The 16,968-nt window shown below is 54.8% G+C and overlaps 8 protein-coding genes across 8 annotated transcripts; 4 read left to right on the top strand and 4 right to left on the bottom strand.

Moving 5' to 3' along the window:
* Positions 1 to 216: 216 nt before the first annotated feature.
* ACA1_282920 (erythromycin esterase) lies at positions 217 to 2,515 on the top strand (the record flags this gene model as incomplete). Its single annotated transcript, XM_004344799.1, has 11 exons — positions 217 to 351; positions 421 to 554; positions 630 to 707; positions 788 to 806; positions 914 to 1,039; positions 1,120 to 1,239; positions 1,316 to 1,414; positions 1,515 to 1,664; positions 1,765 to 1,894; positions 1,969 to 2,059; positions 2,152 to 2,515. The coding sequence occupies 11 exons, from the start codon at positions 217 to 219 to the stop codon at positions 2,513 to 2,515; spliced, it is 1,446 nt and encodes a 481-aa protein (XP_004344849.1).
* Positions 2,516 to 2,648: 133 nt separating this feature from the next.
* On the bottom strand, positions 2,649 to 3,290 carry ACA1_282910 (uncharacterized protein; the record flags this gene model as incomplete). Its single annotated transcript, XM_004344798.1, has 2 exons — positions 2,649 to 2,921; positions 3,003 to 3,290. 2 exons carry the CDS (start codon positions 3,288 to 3,290, stop codon positions 2,649 to 2,651), a joined length of 561 nt encoding a protein of 186 aa, XP_004344848.1.
* A 388-nt stretch (positions 3,291 to 3,678) lies between these two features.
* Positions 3,679 to 4,116, top strand: ACA1_282900 (uncharacterized protein; the record flags this gene model as incomplete). The annotated part of the gene is made up of 2 exons (XM_004344797.1): positions 3,679 to 3,697; positions 3,806 to 4,116. 2 exons carry the CDS (start codon positions 3,679 to 3,681, stop codon positions 4,114 to 4,116), a joined length of 330 nt encoding a protein of 109 aa, XP_004344847.1.
* Positions 4,117 to 4,419: 303 nt separating this feature from the next.
* Positions 4,420 to 6,232, bottom strand: ACA1_282890 (arginine nmethyltransferase, putative; the record flags this gene model as incomplete). Its single annotated transcript, XM_004344796.1, has 8 exons — positions 4,420 to 4,510; positions 4,607 to 4,881; positions 5,155 to 5,358; positions 5,447 to 5,513; positions 5,587 to 5,668; positions 5,740 to 5,803; positions 5,890 to 6,056; positions 6,124 to 6,232. 8 exons carry the CDS (start codon positions 6,230 to 6,232, stop codon positions 4,420 to 4,422), a joined length of 1,059 nt encoding a protein of 352 aa, XP_004344846.1.
* Positions 6,233 to 6,548: 316 nt separating this feature from the next.
* ACA1_282880 (flagellar associated protein) lies at positions 6,549 to 7,664 on the bottom strand (the record flags this gene model as incomplete). The annotated part of the gene is made up of 7 exons (XM_004344795.1): positions 6,549 to 6,567; positions 6,671 to 6,782; positions 6,879 to 7,011; positions 7,109 to 7,189; positions 7,283 to 7,434; positions 7,497 to 7,534; positions 7,612 to 7,664. The coding sequence occupies 7 exons, from the start codon at positions 7,662 to 7,664 to the stop codon at positions 6,549 to 6,551; spliced, it is 588 nt and encodes a 195-aa protein (XP_004344845.1).
* Positions 7,665 to 8,022: 358 nt separating this feature from the next.
* ACA1_282870 (uncharacterized protein) lies at positions 8,023 to 8,644 on the bottom strand (the record flags this gene model as incomplete). The annotated part of the gene is made up of 2 exons (XM_004344794.1): positions 8,023 to 8,180; positions 8,266 to 8,644. 2 exons carry the CDS (start codon positions 8,642 to 8,644, stop codon positions 8,023 to 8,025), a joined length of 537 nt encoding a protein of 178 aa, XP_004344844.1.
* Positions 8,645 to 8,798: 154 nt separating this feature from the next.
* Positions 8,799 to 11,124, top strand: ACA1_282860 (3beta hydroxysteroid dehydrogenase/isomerase family protein; the record flags this gene model as incomplete). The annotated part of the gene is made up of 11 exons (XM_004344793.1): positions 8,799 to 8,876; positions 8,946 to 9,041; positions 9,147 to 9,265; positions 9,347 to 9,451; positions 9,539 to 9,656; positions 9,743 to 9,844; positions 9,930 to 10,013; positions 10,345 to 10,371; positions 10,531 to 10,676; positions 10,763 to 10,870; positions 10,941 to 11,124. Coding segments are annotated over 11 exons (1,167 nt in total), but the record flags the coding sequence as incomplete, so codon positions are not given.
* Positions 11,125 to 12,018: 894 nt separating this feature from the next.
* Positions 12,019 to 16,737, top strand: ACA1_282850 (isoleucyl-tRNA synthetase; the record flags this gene model as incomplete). The annotated part of the gene is made up of 16 exons (XM_004344792.1): positions 12,019 to 12,028; positions 12,112 to 12,282; positions 12,491 to 12,756; positions 12,817 to 12,901; positions 13,153 to 13,281; positions 13,346 to 13,481; positions 13,683 to 13,720; positions 13,741 to 13,996; positions 14,182 to 14,410; positions 14,483 to 14,740; positions 14,932 to 15,029; positions 15,223 to 15,451; positions 15,522 to 15,639; positions 15,884 to 15,975; positions 16,167 to 16,457; positions 16,663 to 16,737. The coding sequence occupies 16 exons, from the start codon at positions 12,019 to 12,021 to the stop codon at positions 16,735 to 16,737; spliced, it is 2,481 nt and encodes an 826-aa protein (XP_004344842.1).
* Positions 16,738 to 16,968: the final 231 nt, after the last annotated feature.

The following is a 16,968-nucleotide window of genomic DNA, read 5'->3' as shown; positions in this document are numbered from 1 at the left end:
ACCGGTAGTGGGCACAATGAAACGAAAGGCAGGTAGCCAGGACACAAGCACAGCCAGAGGCCAAGAACAACAGCAGAGTGATCGAGAGCGAGAGGCGAGAGGTACTTCTCGATCTTATTATTGCAATCGAGCCTCGAAATTGACGCGTTCGATCTCTTTCTTTGCCATTCCTGCACTACAGAGATCGAGATCGAAGGCAGGCTCATTGAACAACTGATGAAGGCCGCACTCCAGCGCAAGTGGGAAAGCATCGGGCGGCACGCCTTGCCCGTCCTGTCCGCCGCTCCCAGCGGCGGCCGGGCAACCTACGACCGCCTCTTGCAGGCCATCGGCGACGCGCCCGTGGTCATGGTACACTCGACCCACTTCGATCGATTGGAAGCGCGCGCTACCGGACTTACGAGCTGTCGTTGGGCACAGATCGGGGAGGCTTCGCACGGTACTCTGGACTTCTACCGCGAGCGGGCGATCATCACGCGCCGCTTGATCGAGGAGAAGGGGTTCAGCTCCGTCATCGTCGAGGCCGACTGGCCCGATGCGTATCGCATCAACAGGTCTGTTGGGCGCCTTTCTTCTCTTCTTGCTTCACCCGATGTTCATGCTTGTGTTCATGTCCTGCTGCTGAGCAGGTTCGTGCAGCACTACCCCACAACCAAGGACAAAACTGCACAAGACGCGCTGGGCGACTTTGAGCGCTTCCCGAAATGGTTCGCGAACCCGATCGCCCGCTTGAGATTGCAACAGCTCCATCACTAATGCTTTTCTTCTTGTTCACACGTCGGTCTAGGATGTGGAGAAACACAGTGGTACTGATGACGACCCACTTCCCTGTGAAAAGAATGTAGCAAATGGTCATCGCTCAACCGTTTGTTCACACAATGTTCACGCTTTGCATGCGTAACCACAGGTGCAGGAATTCGTGGAGTGGATGCGCGAATACAACGCCAACCGCGACGTGAGGCAGCGGGCCGGCTTCTATGGCATGGACCTCTACTCCTTCATCGCCTCGTCCAACGAGGTCCTCGAGTACCTGGAGAAGGTTGGTGCTGCTACACTGTCCACCACACGTGTGTTGTGTGTCGTGTCGTGTGGCACTCACCGCTCGGCGCGTGTGGCTAGGTTGACCCTCAACTGGCCGAAGACGCGCGCGAAAACTACGAGTGCTTCCTCCAATACGGCGACGATCCCCACGCCTATGCCCGCCACACGGCATTCGGCATGTCTCCCACCTGCGAGAAGGTACTCAACCACCCCACAGAATCGACTCTCGTCCGCGACGCCTCACACCCACCACCACCGTGCTGACGTGTTGCAGGAAGTGCTGGAGACGCTGAAGATGATCCGCGCAAAGACCCATGAGCGCATGCGCAGGGACGGCTTCCTGGAACACGACGAAGACTTCTACGCCCAGCAGGTACTGTGCCTGGAGCCGCATTCTATGTCATATAGCGTTGGGCCAGAGGCTCCACTGACTGTTGTGTCGATGACGTGCCCATGAACTTCATTTCGTTCAGAACGCGGAGATTGTGAAGGACGCTGAGGAGTACTACCGGGCGAGTGCCATCGGTCGCGCGGACTCGTGGAACATCCGCGACTCCCACATGGTCAAGGCCATCCACGACCTCATCGGCCACCGCACCAAGCAGACCGGCGCACCCGCCAAGGTGCGTACCGATCCGCTCTTCTTGCTCCGTCTCACTAGTGCGTGACCGCGCGGAGTGATCGGCTGACTGACGCTTGGTACTTTATATATCCCGCTTGCAGGTGGTCATTTGGGCGCACAACAGTCATCTGGGCGATGCACGGGCCACGGACATGGGCAGAAAGAGGCGCAAGCACAATGTGGGCCAGCTGCTGCGCGAGCAGTGCGGATTCAATAACACATTCAACATCGGTACAGCACACACGGCCCGCTTTCATACCAGGTCATCCACCAGGCTTCTTTCTCATTGCATGCACGCGCGCCAGGCTTCACCACCTACACCGGCACGGTGAGCGCCGCCAGCGGCTGGGGCAAGCCACTACAGAAGAAGAACGTGGTCCCGGGCAGGAAAGACAGGTACAATCCACGGAGCTGTGAGTGAGTGTTTTGTGTGTCGCTTGTCTGTGGTGTCATGTCGGCTGAAATCGACTCTGTGTGTGTGTGGGCAGCTGGGAAGGTGTGCTGCATGAGGCGAGGCCCAACGGCTGGCACGACTTCATGCTCATCTTCAACCAGGTCAAGAAGGCCAGCGACAGCGAGGCCCGCCTGGGCCAGTGGTCCCACGTGCTGCAGGGCGCGCTGCGCAAGCACGAGGTCGACACGGAGCTCACCCGGCTGCTCAGCGACGAGTTGCTCGAGCGGTACATCGGCGTCATCTACCGCCCCGACACCGAGCTGCTGTCGCACTACTCCTCCTCGGCCCTGTCGCTCCAGTACGACGCCGTTATCCACATCGACCAGACCGAGGCCCTCCCGCCCATCGACCCCCACCCGCACTTCCCTTCTTCCTCTTCCTCGTCATCCTACGCCTAAGCCCCCATACAGCAAGCAAGCAAGCAATCAGGCCTTTCGCTCTCTTATTCTGTACATGAAGACGACTAACAACAACACCATTAAACGACAACATCAACAACACCATCATCATCAACCTTGATGGTGATGATGACTACGTCGACTGGGCAGCGGGGGTGGTGGTTGGTCGCACGAAGGCGCGGAAGGGGTCGCGTACGGGGCTCTCGACGTGGTCGGGCAGGGGCGGGAGGTCGCTGCTGGTGATCTCGACGGCGCGCAGGGTGGGCTCGCGCGGCGTCGGGGTCCACTGGAGCAGCTGGCGTCCGTTGGCGGCGAGCCACTCGAGCTCCTCCCACGCGATCCGCTTGCCGTAGCGCGAGAACGGGTTCACCATTAGGTCCGTCACCGCCCCCGCCTTCTTGAAGTCCTGCACCAACTGTCATCAACAAGCAGCTTAGTCGATGTGTCGTGTCGTGTCGTGCGTCGCGTGCGTAACGTGTGGTGGTACCTGCAGGCCGGGCACGGCGACGCCTTCGACGCTGCCAAAGCCAGCGGTCTCGACGGCCTCCTCGGCTCGGGCCTCGGAGGTGAAGGCGGGCACGGTGGTGCGTGTCGTGTGGGCCAGGTCGAGCTCGAGCAGCCGGTACTCCATCTCCTCGGCATCGGCGGCGGCGCCGGCGGGCCTCCTGGGCGGCTCCTTGAGGAGGACCCACATGTCCGATGTGAGCAGCTGCCGCAGGAGCTGGTGCCGGAGGGTGGGGGTGAAGGCGGGCGGGGCGTTGGCGAGGGCCACCATGGTCTCCTCGACGTGGTTGGTGGCGAACTGCTCGTCGGTTTGATCGTCGTGCAGCGATGCGGGGAGCTCCGCTTCGACCTCCTGTCCCACTGTTGGGGCGGCAGCACTCGGAGCTTCATCTGGCGATGTGAGATTCGAATCTGCCGATGCACTGCTGAATGCAGACCGAGATTGCAAGTCGAGATTTTGCTTTGCGATGAATTGGCAGTTGCGTGCAGGCTGCCAGCAGCAACGTTGGGCCAGCGGCACAAAAGCAACCCTTCGCATTGACCTCATCACTGCAGAATTTGTAGCATAATTCCAATCTAGTTTCAGATTTTGTATTTTTAAGTTGGAAGTTTGCATGGCATTGCCTTTTATGGAATTATGTACAGAATAATAATGTAAAATGGGGCACCAAAAGACGCGTGAGAACACCATGGCACATAAGGTGAAGCAAGACGTGGTATTTGCACTGACGCCAGACAAGGCGTGGGAAGCAGTGAAGGACTTCCAGAACATCAACTGGCTTGCAGGTGCCAAGGTCAAGGCCACCGGCAAAGGGATGTTGAAGAGGAGCGTCAAGCTTAACGACCTCGAGGTGGAGGAGGAACTGGTCCTGGCCCGGGAGAGCAGCGAGGAGAGGGTGCTGGAGTGGACCATCGTCCGTACCTCGCTTCCAGTCACCAACTGGGCGGGGCGACTGAGCGTCAGGCCCGTGGGCCGCTCTCGATCTCGGGTCTCCTTTGAGTGCACTTTCGACTCGCTGGACCGAGACATGAAGGCCCTCTTCGCCAAACTCTACGACGAGGGCCTCAACAGGATCAAGGTCTCCTGTGAGGGCTGACCGCCTCTTTGTTTCATAATCAATTCCACTTCAACTACGCGATTACAAGTTGGAGTGCACGCAGCAAGAAGGCGCAGAAAGATGGGAGATCGCAGGTGTTCTCTGTTCGAATAAATAATAACTACACCAGTTGTAGAATCAGACGGCGAGAGAATACAGGAGGAGGAGGAGGAGAGAGGCGATAAAGCAAAAAAACAAAAGAGGAGGCGAAGCGAGCACAGCGAGGACAGTCTCGCGAGGCTTTGGAGGGGACTGCACGCACGCGCACAGACCTCGTCTTCCTGGCTCACAGCTGCTGCAGCTTTAGCGGAGGAAGTAGAGCTGGGTGTGCTCGTTGCGCTGGAAGTTCGTGGAGGCACCCGAGAAGGCGTACTTCATCACGATGTCGACCTCCCTGCATTGATGCAATGAAGAAAGGGTGAGCACCTGCTTGTTGATGTTGTTGAAGGACCACATTTCTTCTTGACCAAGCAAAGAGAGGAGAACGCACCTCGGGTTGACCTTGCCATTGGAGCAGGAGATGGAGCCCTCCAGGACCTCACCCCTGTTGATGGCGATGACGTGGTCTGTGTAGAACACGGTCTGCTTCCAGTGGGTGTAGGGGTTGCCGGGACCGGTGGAGAAGCTCACGGGGGCGTCACCGAGAGTGAAGTGAATGTCGAAGTAGGCGACGAAGGCGTGAATGGCGTCGGACCTCCGGGCGTTGAGCCTGAAGTTGGACGTGAACGTGGTGTCGGTGGGCTGCATCTTCATCACGTCGAGGGTCTGTCGAAGGCCAAAAAAACCGGTGAGACCCCACAAACCATAAATAATGCATAAAAAATAAATATAAAACATAAATTTTGAGAATATCTGTTTTCACCCATAGCGACACGAGTACGTGTGGTTGGCACGTCCCATGCTATTAAAGTGGTCGGAGTTGTTGTAGCATTGTACGCAAGCTGGCGAGTGGGAGGAACCCAGCCCGTCTGCTGTGCTCAATGCACCGCTTACGCGTAAAATAAAATAAAATAAAATAAAAATGGTGGTTGAGTGTACCAGCACGGGGTACGAGTCGGTGATGACACAGCCGCCATCGACGATGTCGACGAGAGGCTCCTGCATGGCGATCTTCTTGATGCAGCTCATGTCAAAGCCGTACACATTGTCCCACCAGTTGATCTTCGACTCCTTGTACTCAGCATCCTCGATGCCGCACAAGTAGAGGGTAGCTCTGTTGGGGAAGATGAGACCGCCAGGTTTCTGTGTGCGCACAACGAGCCGAGCGAGTGACGCGTTAGTCGATCGGCTGCCGCAGTCTTCAATACTGAGCGGGGACAAGCGACGGTACCAGCCACCGGTCGCGCGCCACGAGCACGGTGGTAAGCATGTTCTCATAGATGAGGAAGTAGCCCATCCTGGACAAGAGAGAAAGAGGAAGGTGAGCCACTTGCTGCCCTGATGGCGTGCATGCAAATTAGGGGAACGTACCACTCCGAGATGATGATGTCAACGCCATCAATGCCCTCGGGGAGGTTGATCTCCTCGACCTTACCCTGAATCAGCGTGATCACTGCAGAAAGTAGAGGATAAACATCATGAGCTTCTATGAAAAGGTGCAAATTTAAGAGAGATTAAGCGTACCATCGCTGAAGCCGTTGGCTTCCACGATCTCTCTTGCCTGCTTGATGATGCCCGAGCAGTCAACCTGTGCCAGCCGCACGAAATTACTCAGTCACAAATCTCTTCGATTTTGTAGCGAAACCGAAAATCGGCCAGGCAACGGTTACGTACCCCGATCACCTTCTTGGCGCCAGCCTGCGCGCAGAACATGGAGAGGATGCCAGTACCGCAGCCAACGTCGAGGACAACCTTATCCTTGAAGAGGGCGGCGTTGTGAAGAATGGCGGCCTGGTACTTGCCCGTTCGCACCTCATCCTTCAACATCTCCTCGTGAATGCCTACAAAATTCGAAAATCGATCAATTTTCTGAAAGCGATTGAAGGAAAAGAGACCAAGAGAACGTACCGAAGTGAGAGTAGGAGTTGAAATAGTAATCATTCTCCGATTTCTCGGCCGAGGCGTCCACAATGAGGCCGCTGTCGGAGGGTTTCGTCTGAGTCGGTTCGATTTCCATGAGGTCTGTGTGTGTAGAGAACTGCGGGCCGATGGGATGAGGCTAGCGAGGGGTTGCGAACTACTCGGTGGAGGAACGAAACAAAGAAGCCAAGAGACAGCCCGCGGGGTTTGCCGCTGAAACGAGCTTTCCCTTCCTCCGTTCCGTTTTTTCTTTTTTCTCTTGCGGAACGGAGTCTGGCGGAGCTTACAAAATAATAAAATAATAAAATAATAATTATCCATAAACGGTGAAAATCAATAAAATAAATACAAAAAAAGGAGGAGAAGAAAGACGGGCATAGGAGGTAAATGTGATGTGCTGAACTCTTACAACGTCATCCCAACACAGCGCTCCTGTTAGCATACACGCAAGGCGACGACAAGGTACGAGGGAGCCGGGTTAGTCCGAGGGCCACACGTGTCATCACCGGTGTGTCAAAAGGAAGGAGGACGATACCTCTTGGACTCGCTTGGCAGGAAGAGCTTGAATTCGGGCGGGAGCTCCTCCTCGGCGTGCGGCTTCTCGGCAAAGTAGATCCGGCGCAGCCGGCAGTTGGCGTGCACTTGTACTGCACCCCACCAGAGCGATGCGCACGCAGCGAGCGACGTAGCATGAAGATGAGTGTTATGCACTTTGCGGCGCGCGTGTGTCTATTGAGCCGTACCTCGCGAAATCTCCACAAATGTAGTGCCGTAGGCCTTACGCATGAGATCAGCGATGTTGAGCTGCACTTGATTCCACCCTTCGGACAGGCGGAGCGGCATTGTGCAGATGTAGGGCTTGACTCGGGCTTGCGTCTTGGCCATCAAATAAAACCGAAGCAAGGAAGCAAGCTTTAGCACCGCCCGCAACAACCAACAAGAAGCTACGCCCAGAAGGCAAAGTCGTGCGCACCTGGTAGTTGGATGCCCGGAATCGTCGCTTGAGCTTCTTGTCGTCCAGTGCCTCGATCTCAAACGAAAAGTATTTGTGCATCTGCACACGCACACCCGGGTCAGGTTGCGCGAGACCATCAAGGAGCAGCAGCAGCATTGGCACTCTCGGTACGCGCGATCACGACAAACGTACGTTCTTTACGAGGAGGACGATGTAGGGCAGCTTGATGCCAAGTGTCTTCTTGGGGTGGGAGGGACACGTGATGTAGACGTCCGCGATGTTCTCGCCCATCACCTCCACCACCTCCGACTGCAGATCCTCATCACGCACCATCTTTACTCCGTCTGTGCGCAACATAGGTGAATTTGCAGTGCTCGATTAAGAGGAAGAGAGAGTGGCATCATACCGGCATTCTCGCCCTCCCACAACTGCAGGGGCCGACTCCTGTTGATCGCAACCGCTTAGGAAACGGATTGGGGGGGGGGCAAAGATGCAATGGTGTGCACAGTGTGGCCACATACCCAAGACTGTACAGGATGGAGAGGTAGCCCGCTTGGAAAGTGTTCTTGAACATCCTGATTGTGCCGTCAGATGCAGACGATTGACTTTTTTATGATTATTTTGTTGTGTTTTATTTTGGTTTTTGTTTTGTTCATTTCTTCTCCACACAAACGTTGCCTTCTTCGCGACTAAAGAAGGTGGGCAGAGAATAGGCTACGTTAGTTAGGGTCTTCTCAAGCCCTCGATGAATGTTGATGTCTCGTCGCTCCGTCACCCAGAGAAGAGCGTCCCGCCACGCCCATCCCCGTTTTCGCATCACGTACAGCACCACCAGCCCCGCCGACCTGCACAACAACGCCAATGCACGCCACCACGCATTAAAGATCAGTCTTTAACAGCACCACGCGCCCTCGCACAAGCAACAGCTCCTCCTACCTGTTGACGCCTCCTCGACAGTGCACAAGAACGCATCCCTTCTCCAGCTCGGCTTCGATGAACTCCAACGCCCGCAGCACATCGCGTGGGGCCAGCATGGCGTTGGCATCCAAGTCGCGGAGAGGCAGGTGGTGGCGCCGGCAGTCGGGCAGACCTGCATAGTGCATTGGGCCACGCCAGTTTGGGACTTAGTGACCATATTGTCAGAGGAAGAAGACGAAGGGAGGATAAGAGGGTACCCTCAACGGTGCTGTAGTGGACGTTGTCGGCTGCATTGATGATGGCGGTGATGTGGAACTCGCGCAGCAGGTGCGAGTCTCGCGTCACCGTACGTCCGCCGCTCAGGTAGAGCCCTCCCTTGCGCGTGAAGGGCTTTTCTCCTACTTCCTCCTCCTCTTCATCATCATCGCGCCACTTCACCTCCCCACCACACGACTTCTCGGAGCCATTGCCGCCATCGACAACGACGGGGTCGAGTATGCACGAGAGGTCGAGGGTGGCCAGAGTAGCTGGCGGACCCCCTCGGCCCTTGTACTTGCCCATCACCCTACCGGACTTGCCGCCACCCCTGTTCTTGCGCATGGCCTTGCTGCCAACTGCACCACCTCCCTTCCTCATGTTTTGTTTGGTGGATGACATGATTGTTTGTTGTTGTCCCGTTGCTGGTGGCATTGTATTTTCTCTTCACGATTCTTATTTTCGCACCATTTTCTCAGTCCAAAAACTCGGAAACGGCCAAATAAAAACGTAATATTATTCTTACGATGGCAGATGTCAGGTAGAGGAAGTGCGGGGGCTTTCGTACCTTGTCACCGGTGGGGGTGGCTACCTTGGTCACCGTCTCATTAAGGTACTTTTACGATTTATAAATCATGTAATCGATGTTTTAATTGCCTCTGGCCTCGCCTTGAGCTCTCAGACGCTGTTAGCAGCCGGGGCAAGCCAAGTGCGAGCGCTCGACCTGCGCGGCCCGCTGCCCGAATGGATGGACGCCCTTCCCACGACCCTCCGTAAGGTGCTTCATCTTGTGTTGCGTGTGGTGTATGCGTGCTGCAGAGCATGTTTTCGGTACGTGCAGTGCCCGTACCCTTCGGGACCACACTGACTGATTGTGCCTCAGACATACGAGCAGCGTGTCGAGTTTATGTTCGCCGATATCAGAGATGCAACGACGGTGCGAAAGGCTGTTGAGGGTGTCGATGTGGTGTTCCACATCGCTTCGTTCGGCATGAGCGGAAGGTACGCGGCGCACTTCATCGCTGCCTCGCGCAGCCCAATGCTCGAGTAGTCAAAACCGACTCTTCCTTCCGCCACACACAGAGAGCAGCTGCAAAGAGAGAAGATCATGGCTGTCAACGTTGGCGGCACAAAGAATCTCATCGACGCGTGCATTGAAACGGGTGTGTCCACCATCGTCTACACCAGGTGCACGCTCCCTTCCTCATACATCGCATTTTGGCAGCATCTCCCTCGGACGACGATGATGTATGACTTACACTCGCCTCCTCTCAGCACCACGAATGTGGTCTTTTCGGGCAACGAACTGCCCAACAAAGACGAAACGCAGCCCTACATCCCACTTGACCGACACGTCGATTACTACTCGCGCACCAAGTCCATCGCTGAACAGGTGCGTTTCCTATTGTGTGCGTGTGCGTGTGTGATGGTACGTGGCCGTGGCCGTCTCGTTCCTCACCTGGTATTTATTGGGGGTAGACGCTTCTGGCCGCAAGTGGAGCGCCTCTGAAGAAGAAGGCGCGGGACGGGAGGGACAAACTGCTCACGTGCGCCATTCGCGCTGCTGGTATCTATGGCGAGGTGCGTGGCCGGCCCACTGGCAGAAAAAGGCAGGCGATTCATCATCGCTCGTCGAGACTGACTGACCGCTAATCCTGCTCCGCAGGGAGAGGAGAGGCATTTGCCACGCATCGTGGATCTGATCAAGAAGGGCATGTTCTGCTTCACGGTCGGCCGAGCAGACGCCAAGGTTCGTCCCATAATTTTTTCCACCGCTTTTATTCGCTCCCCTTATGGAGTACGAGGGAGCAGCTTTGTCATCGATGTTGCTGGTTACAGAGCGGGTGAAGGAAGCTACACTTCTCCCGTCTAAGCGTCAGCATAGAGCCAACCTTTTTTTTGTCTTTCATGTATATTTTTGATTATTTTATCTTTTAATTCCGGTAAAGCTTGTACCGCGAAAAACGTGCCATGCACTAACTCATGTGCTGGCACATACAATCCAAGCCACATCCACTCCATTTAAACCGCTCATGGCTCTCCTCGCGCTCACATACTCATTTTGTTTACTTGGAGTGCAGGTCGAGTTCGTATATGTGGAGAATCTGGTGCATGCGCACATTCTCGCGTCTATCCAGCTTCATGATCATCGAGATGGTTTGCCTTCCATTTTGACCTTTTCGTCCTTGTGCTTTACTTTATTGGCTATCCCTAACACGCACGACTACGTGAACACAGACGAGGGAACGAATCGTTGTGCGGGACAGCCGTACTTTATCTCAGATTGGGAGCCCATCAACAACTTCCTCTTCTTTCGCCCTCTGCTCGAGCTCTACGGTTACTCTTACCCCACTCTCCAGCTTCCTGTCGCGCTCATGTTCTACCTCGCCTTGTGTATCGAATTCACCCATCGGTATGCGACCGCCGCCGGATTGATGATTCTTGTTCCTTGTCTAATGTTGTGGCGTGGGTGGTGACGACGTCACGGGCGCACAACAGGGTGGTGGCGCGAGTCTATAACTTTCAGCCACTGTTGACACGAGCAGAGGTGTTCAAGGTGGGTGTCACCCACTACTTCGTACCGGACAAGCCCAAAAAGGATCTCGGGTGCCAACACCTTTGATCGCATTTTCGTCGTTTTCGTTCTTCTCTTCTGCGGCCTACTAACCCCCTCCAGGTACCGACCGTTGGTGACGATGAAGGAGGGGATGGGCCGAGTGCTCGCCTACTACGCGGAGAAGGACATCGCCTTCATCGATGGCAGCAAGAGGAAGAACCTTCTCGAACAGATCCAATCCCTGCTCCCCGTCATCTTGCTTGTCATCGTTGCTCTCTATGTCGCCAATAAGTTTTTGCTGTGACAAGCAAGCACAATGTGGTCTAGGCGTAGCCCACTGAAGGGCATGGCCTTGTTGGTGTAAAACTCCGCGCCTCGCCACTGCAGCAGTGCAAGGCTCCTATTGTAAGATTCCAATGTGTTGAATCAGAACCGGTGGCTTCTGGTTTTGTGGTGGCGAGGGAGTGCCTTGGTGCTGGGTCGTTCTGGACTCGATCGGCACTTCGCACAACCTGCGGGCCGTAAGTCTCAGTCATTCATCACCTGCTGAATGAGGGTTGCCTCAAAGCTAAAGTGGATGTCAAAAAAGCGTTCAACGTTTAGCTTCATTCTTCTGGCAGTACTCATGCAGGATCATAAAGAGATTCTTCATCTTCTGGTGTCTCATGCTCTTCCCCCTCCTCCTCTTCAGGTTTGCACTCGCCGAGTCCGCTTGGCCACTCATCGACGAAGCTTCACCTGCCCAAGTCATTTCCCTTCCTCTCTTCTGTCGCAAAGGACAGTTTCCCGCCTTTCTGGCAGAGCATATAGTTTCCATTCCTTTGTTTTCCCTCCCGATTTTCCGTTCAGGCCAAAGAGCGCAACAAACCGGAATAAAGCTGGGATGGACAAAAGCCCGAGAGAAAAAACAGAGAAATACGGGGTTTATGAAGCGGGTTTGTCGAGTTTGCCAATCTCTTACCTCACCTCCCCACCCACACCACCCAGCACTCGCCCAGCCCCACCTCTCCTCGTCTTGCAACGAAGAAGGTGCGAGATGGTAGTCCCGACACACGTCCCAGGTCGGCCTCCGGCACACGTCCCGAAGGCCGGAGTTGATTTTGTCGACACTCGTTCTCTTCGGTAGCTTCCAATTATTTTCCCACAACGGCAGATCAAAGCGAGCCACGATTTTGTTTCTTGCCTCATCCGCAATCTGATGGAGGCCGGTACGTTGTCTCTTTTGGCCTCCGCAAATCTCTTGAGCGAGCTGTCGCCGGCTCTTACCTTTTTGTCTTGTCATTCTATGCAGTACCGGAAAGCATATCGTTCCCTAAGACGGAAGAGAAGATCTTGGCCTACTGGGAAAAGATCGATGCATTCCAAGAGTCGCTCCGACGCTCCGAGGGTAAGCCGGAGTACTCATTTTACGATGGTCCGCCGTTTGCCACTGGCCTGCCGCACTACGGCCACATCCTCGCCGGTACCATCAAGGTAAGTGCCAAGTGTAGAACGTCTTTAGCCAAGATCTTTTGCTCACCACTTGATCTGTGCGCAGGACACGGTTACCCGCTACGCTCATCAGACTGGCCATCATGTAACTCGGCGATTTGGTTGGGACACTCACGGTAAACCAGCATTCTTCTACACGCCTTCTTCGATCTTTTTATCTGACATTTGATTTGCGACAGGACTGCCTATCGAGTTTGAAATCGACAAAGAGCTTGGCATTAAAACTCGCGATGACGTCCTCAAGCTGGGAATTCCCAAGTACAACGCCGAGTGCCGCAAGATCGTGATGCGATACTCTTCGGAATGGGAGAAGATCGTCGGACGACTGGGCAGGTGGATCGATTTCCAGAATGACTACAAGACGCTCGATCCGTCCTTCATGGAGAGCGTGTGGTGGGTCTTCAAGAAGCTCTACAAGAAGGGTCTCGTCTACCGAGGTTTCAAGGTCCGCATTCTTTCCATTCACCCAAGTCCACTCTTTCAATTCGCTCACCCGCTTCTTCAGGTCATGCCGTACTCAGTCGGTTGCTCCACCCCTCTCTCCAACTTCGAAGCGAACATGGCCTACCGTGACGTTAGGGACCCCGCTGGTAACCTTACTCTCCTCCTCGCTTGAGCATGGCGCAGTTCCCCATTAGTGTTGCCCTTCAGGGGGTGTAAACCTCTGTTGGGTGTCAAAATATGGGGTAGAAGAACGAAACGTACCGTTCTCTTATTCGTATGCCCCAGTCGGCATACGAATATAATGGGGTTTCTACATCACAAGCAACCTTCAGCCTAGGCTTATTAATTGGCGCTCGTCGTTCGCACCGGCTTACCTTGTGCGTTGTTTTATCGACAGTGGTTGTTTCGTTCCCGCTGGTCGATGAACCCGAGACCAAGCTGGTGGCCTGGACCACTACGCCCTGGACCCTTCCCAGCAACTTGGCGCTCTGCGTCAACCCCGACCTTGACTATGTGAAGCTCAAGGGTACGCGCGTCTTGCCTATTTTCCAACTTTCGTATTTACCAACGACTCACCCCGGTCTTTGCAGATAAGAAGACCGGCGAGGTGTACATCCTGTGCGAGGCGCGAATTGCTCAGCTCTACCCGCCCACGAAGAAGGGTAAGCCCGAAGACGAGTACGAGGTGCTCGACAAGTTCAAGGGCATCCAGCTCAAGGACAAGCAGTATGTGCCGCTTTTCCCCTACTTCGAGAAGGTATTTCCCTCATTCCCGTAGCCTTTCCACCACGCCACAATGATGCTTTTTGACCATCAAATTCAGCAATTGCGTTGCAAGGTGTTGACACTCTCAATCTCTGAGCCACTTTTCTTAACTGCCACCACCGCCAGTCATCGTATGGCCATAGACTGACCACTTGCTTACAGGAACGCGAGAACGGCGCTTTCCGCGTGCTGGCCGATTCGTACGTCACGTCCGACTCAGGTACCGGCGTGGTCCATTGCGCTCCCGCGTTCGGTGAGGACGATTTCCGCGTGTGCGAGCTGGGCAAGGTCATCAAGAAGGGTGGCGAGGGCGTCCCCTGCCCCGTCGATGCCAGCGGCCGTTTCACCGAGGACGTTCCCGACTACAAGGGAATCAACGTCAAGGACGCCGACATCGAAATTATCAAGAGGCTCAAGACCAACAAGCGAATGGTGCAGAGCGGCACCATTCTCCACAGCTACCCCTTCTGCTGGAGGTACCTCTTCCTTCCCCTGACAATTCCCAGCTTCTCTAAATGATGAGAAAAAAAGACACCTCTAGAATGAATCCTAGTGATTAGAAACTTTTCTAGCATTTCTGAAATCGATGCATCGTTTTCCGTGTCACCCTCTCAACCGCCGTCCGCTCTTGTCTAACAACACCTCTTGTGCTTTGATGCAGGTCTGACACTCCGCTGATCTACCGAGTTGTCCCCAGCTGGTTCGTGGCTGTTGAGAAGATCAAGGACAGCCTCTTGGTCAACAACGCCGAGACCTACTGGGTGCCCGCCTGGGTCAAGGAGAAGCGATTCCACAACTGGCTCGAGGGCGCTCGCGACTGGGCCGTGTCGCGGAATCGTTTCTGGGGCACTCCTCTTCCGATGTGGGTCAATCCCGACCACCCCGAGGAGGTACATACCCCCACCCTCTCTGTCCCTTCCTGCTCCCGATCCTGTGAATTTACCTCCGCCCGCCAACTTCAGATGATTTGCGTTGGTTCCATCAAGAAGCTGGAGGAGCTCACCGGCCAGAAGGTCACCGATCTTCACCGCGAGAGCGTCGACGACCTCACCATTCCCTCGCCTTCGGGTCGCGGCGTCCTCCGAAGGACCGAGGAGGTGTTCGACTGCTGGTTCGAGAGCGGTAGCATGCCCTACGCCCAAGTCCACTACCCCTTCGAGAACAAGGAGCTCTTCTCGAAGTCCTTCCCTGCTGACTTCATTGCCGAGGGTATCGACCAGGTATGTTACACCGTACCTCTATTTTCAGCTCTACTTTCGTATTGATGAATGGTATATCCAATTGAGGTCTCTCAATGAGAAACACAAAATTAACCTACTGCCTTCCTACTGAATACAATTACTCCGCCAATTCTTGATCCCGCGCTCAAGTGAAGCTCGTTTTGCTTACGGCCTCCCTCATCATCATTCAGACTCGTGGTTGGTTCTACACCCTGCTCGTTCTGTCGACGGCTCTGTTCAACAAGCCTCCCTTCAAGAATCTGATCGTCAACGGCCTCGTCCTTGCTGCGTACGCTCCCTCCACCAACCACTCGTTTCTCTCTATCTTCTGGAAGACGTAGAATGATGACTATTGTTGTCGCCCCAGACAGAATCACTATGTTGATTGACCTTTTTAAAACTGATACTCTTTACTATAGTCTTATCTCTTCTCTTTCACTCTTCTACCGTCGTCTGTTTACTTACCTCCCCGCTATTTACAGTGATGGCAAGAAGATGAGCAAGAGGCTGAAGAACTATCCCGACCCTGTGATCGTCATCGACCAGCATGGCGCCGACGCGCTCAGGCTCTACCTGATCAACTCGCCCGTCGTGCGCGGTGAAGAACTCCGATTCGTGGAGAAGGGCGTCAAGGACGTCGTCAGGGATGTGTTCCTGCCCTGGTTCAACGCCTACCGATTCTTCGCTCAGGGCGTGACTCAGCTCGAATCGGTATGCGCCGCACACATGCCCTCTGCATTCGCAGCCCAGTCTTGTGCTTACCTCTCTGCTCTCGTATTAGTCCGGCGCCAAGTTCGTTCCTGATGAGCAAGTGGCTGTGGCCTCTGACAACGTGATGGACAAGTGGATCCTCTCCTTGACCAACACTCTGCTCAAGTTCGTGCAGGAGGAGATGGCTGGTACGCGTCCCCCCCCCAAGAATGTGTTTTTCTTTGTGCGCGGTGTGCTGGCGGTGGCCCTACCCGAAGACAACCAACAATACCCATTGAAAGCCCACTATATAATGGTGGACAGCTTTTAAGAATGCGTTGGGAGAATCAACTTCGGGGTCAACCACTGTCTTTCCTGACTATCGGGCGAGACCAAGGATAACTTCGGGACACTCACCTTATTCTCTTCTCTCCTCTCTTCTTTCGTACACAGCCTACCGCCTCTACACCGTGGTCCCCAAGCTGGTGAGCTTCATCGACCAGCTGACCAACTGGTACATCCGACTCAACCGCAAGCGCATCAGGGTACGCACCTTCAACCGCGTCTTTGCCCTCCTCCTTCCCCTCAATCGCTGATGCAACAACTCTGGCCCGAATTACACTGTGGGTTCCAAACCTCTAAGAAGTTCTGACACAATTACAATTTGTTCCTCTTCTCTTCGCAACCCCCGCGTGCTTATGCTGACCGCGTGGCTTTCTATCTCCAACCCTTCTAGGGAAATGACGGTGACCAGGAGCGCCTCTACGCCCTCAACACCCTCTTCATCGTCATCTTGACCATCACCAAGGCGATGGCGCCCTTCACGCCCTTCTTTACGGAGTACCTGTACCAGAACCTGCGCGTCCTTCTGCCGGCCGACCAGCGCGAGGACAGCGTGCACTACATCATGTTCCCCGCTCCCCGCGACGAGTTCATCAACCTCGAGATCGAGGAGTCCGTCGCCCACATGCAGAGCACCATCGAGCTGGGTCGTGCGGCCAGAGACAGGAGGAAGATGCCCCTCAAGGTACCTCGTCACCCCACTCAACTCACTTTATCTCTCTCGTCCAATTCGTGCTTCGCTGATGTAACAACTCTGGCCCGAATTATACTGTGGGTCCAATCCTCTAAGAAGTTCTGATACAAGCCGAAATTTCATTCTCTATCTTCTCTCCGGTCTTGTGCTCTTTGCCGATCTCACTCACTCGCTCGCTTTGTCTTGTACCGCACAGTACCCGCTGATCGATCTCACCGTCGTGAGCGCCAACGAGAAGCCCCCCCCCTGGCCTCGTACATTCGCGCGGTAAGTCTCCCCTCTTCTCCCTTCACATAACAAACGAGTAGAATGATGACTATTGTTGTCGCCCCAGACAGAATCACTATGTTGATTGACCTTTTAAAACTGATACTCGTTTGCTATCCGATCTATCTATCCTATTCACACACCTCGCCTTCGTCGGTCACTGACCTGTTATTCCTCTCCGCTGTGCTGTGTAGGAGCTCAACATCCGATCTGCTGTGGTGACCTCCGACGAGGG

Source organism: Acanthamoeba castellanii, assembly GCF_000313135.1.
Source record: "Acanthamoeba castellanii str. Neff unplaced genomic scaffold scf7180000084776, whole genome shotgun sequence".
NCBI classification, from domain to species: Eukaryota; Discosea; order Longamoebia; family Acanthamoebidae; genus Acanthamoeba; species Acanthamoeba castellanii.
The sequence above is the reverse complement of the archived record's forward strand: the minus strand, read 5'-3'. Positions and strand labels throughout refer to the sequence as shown.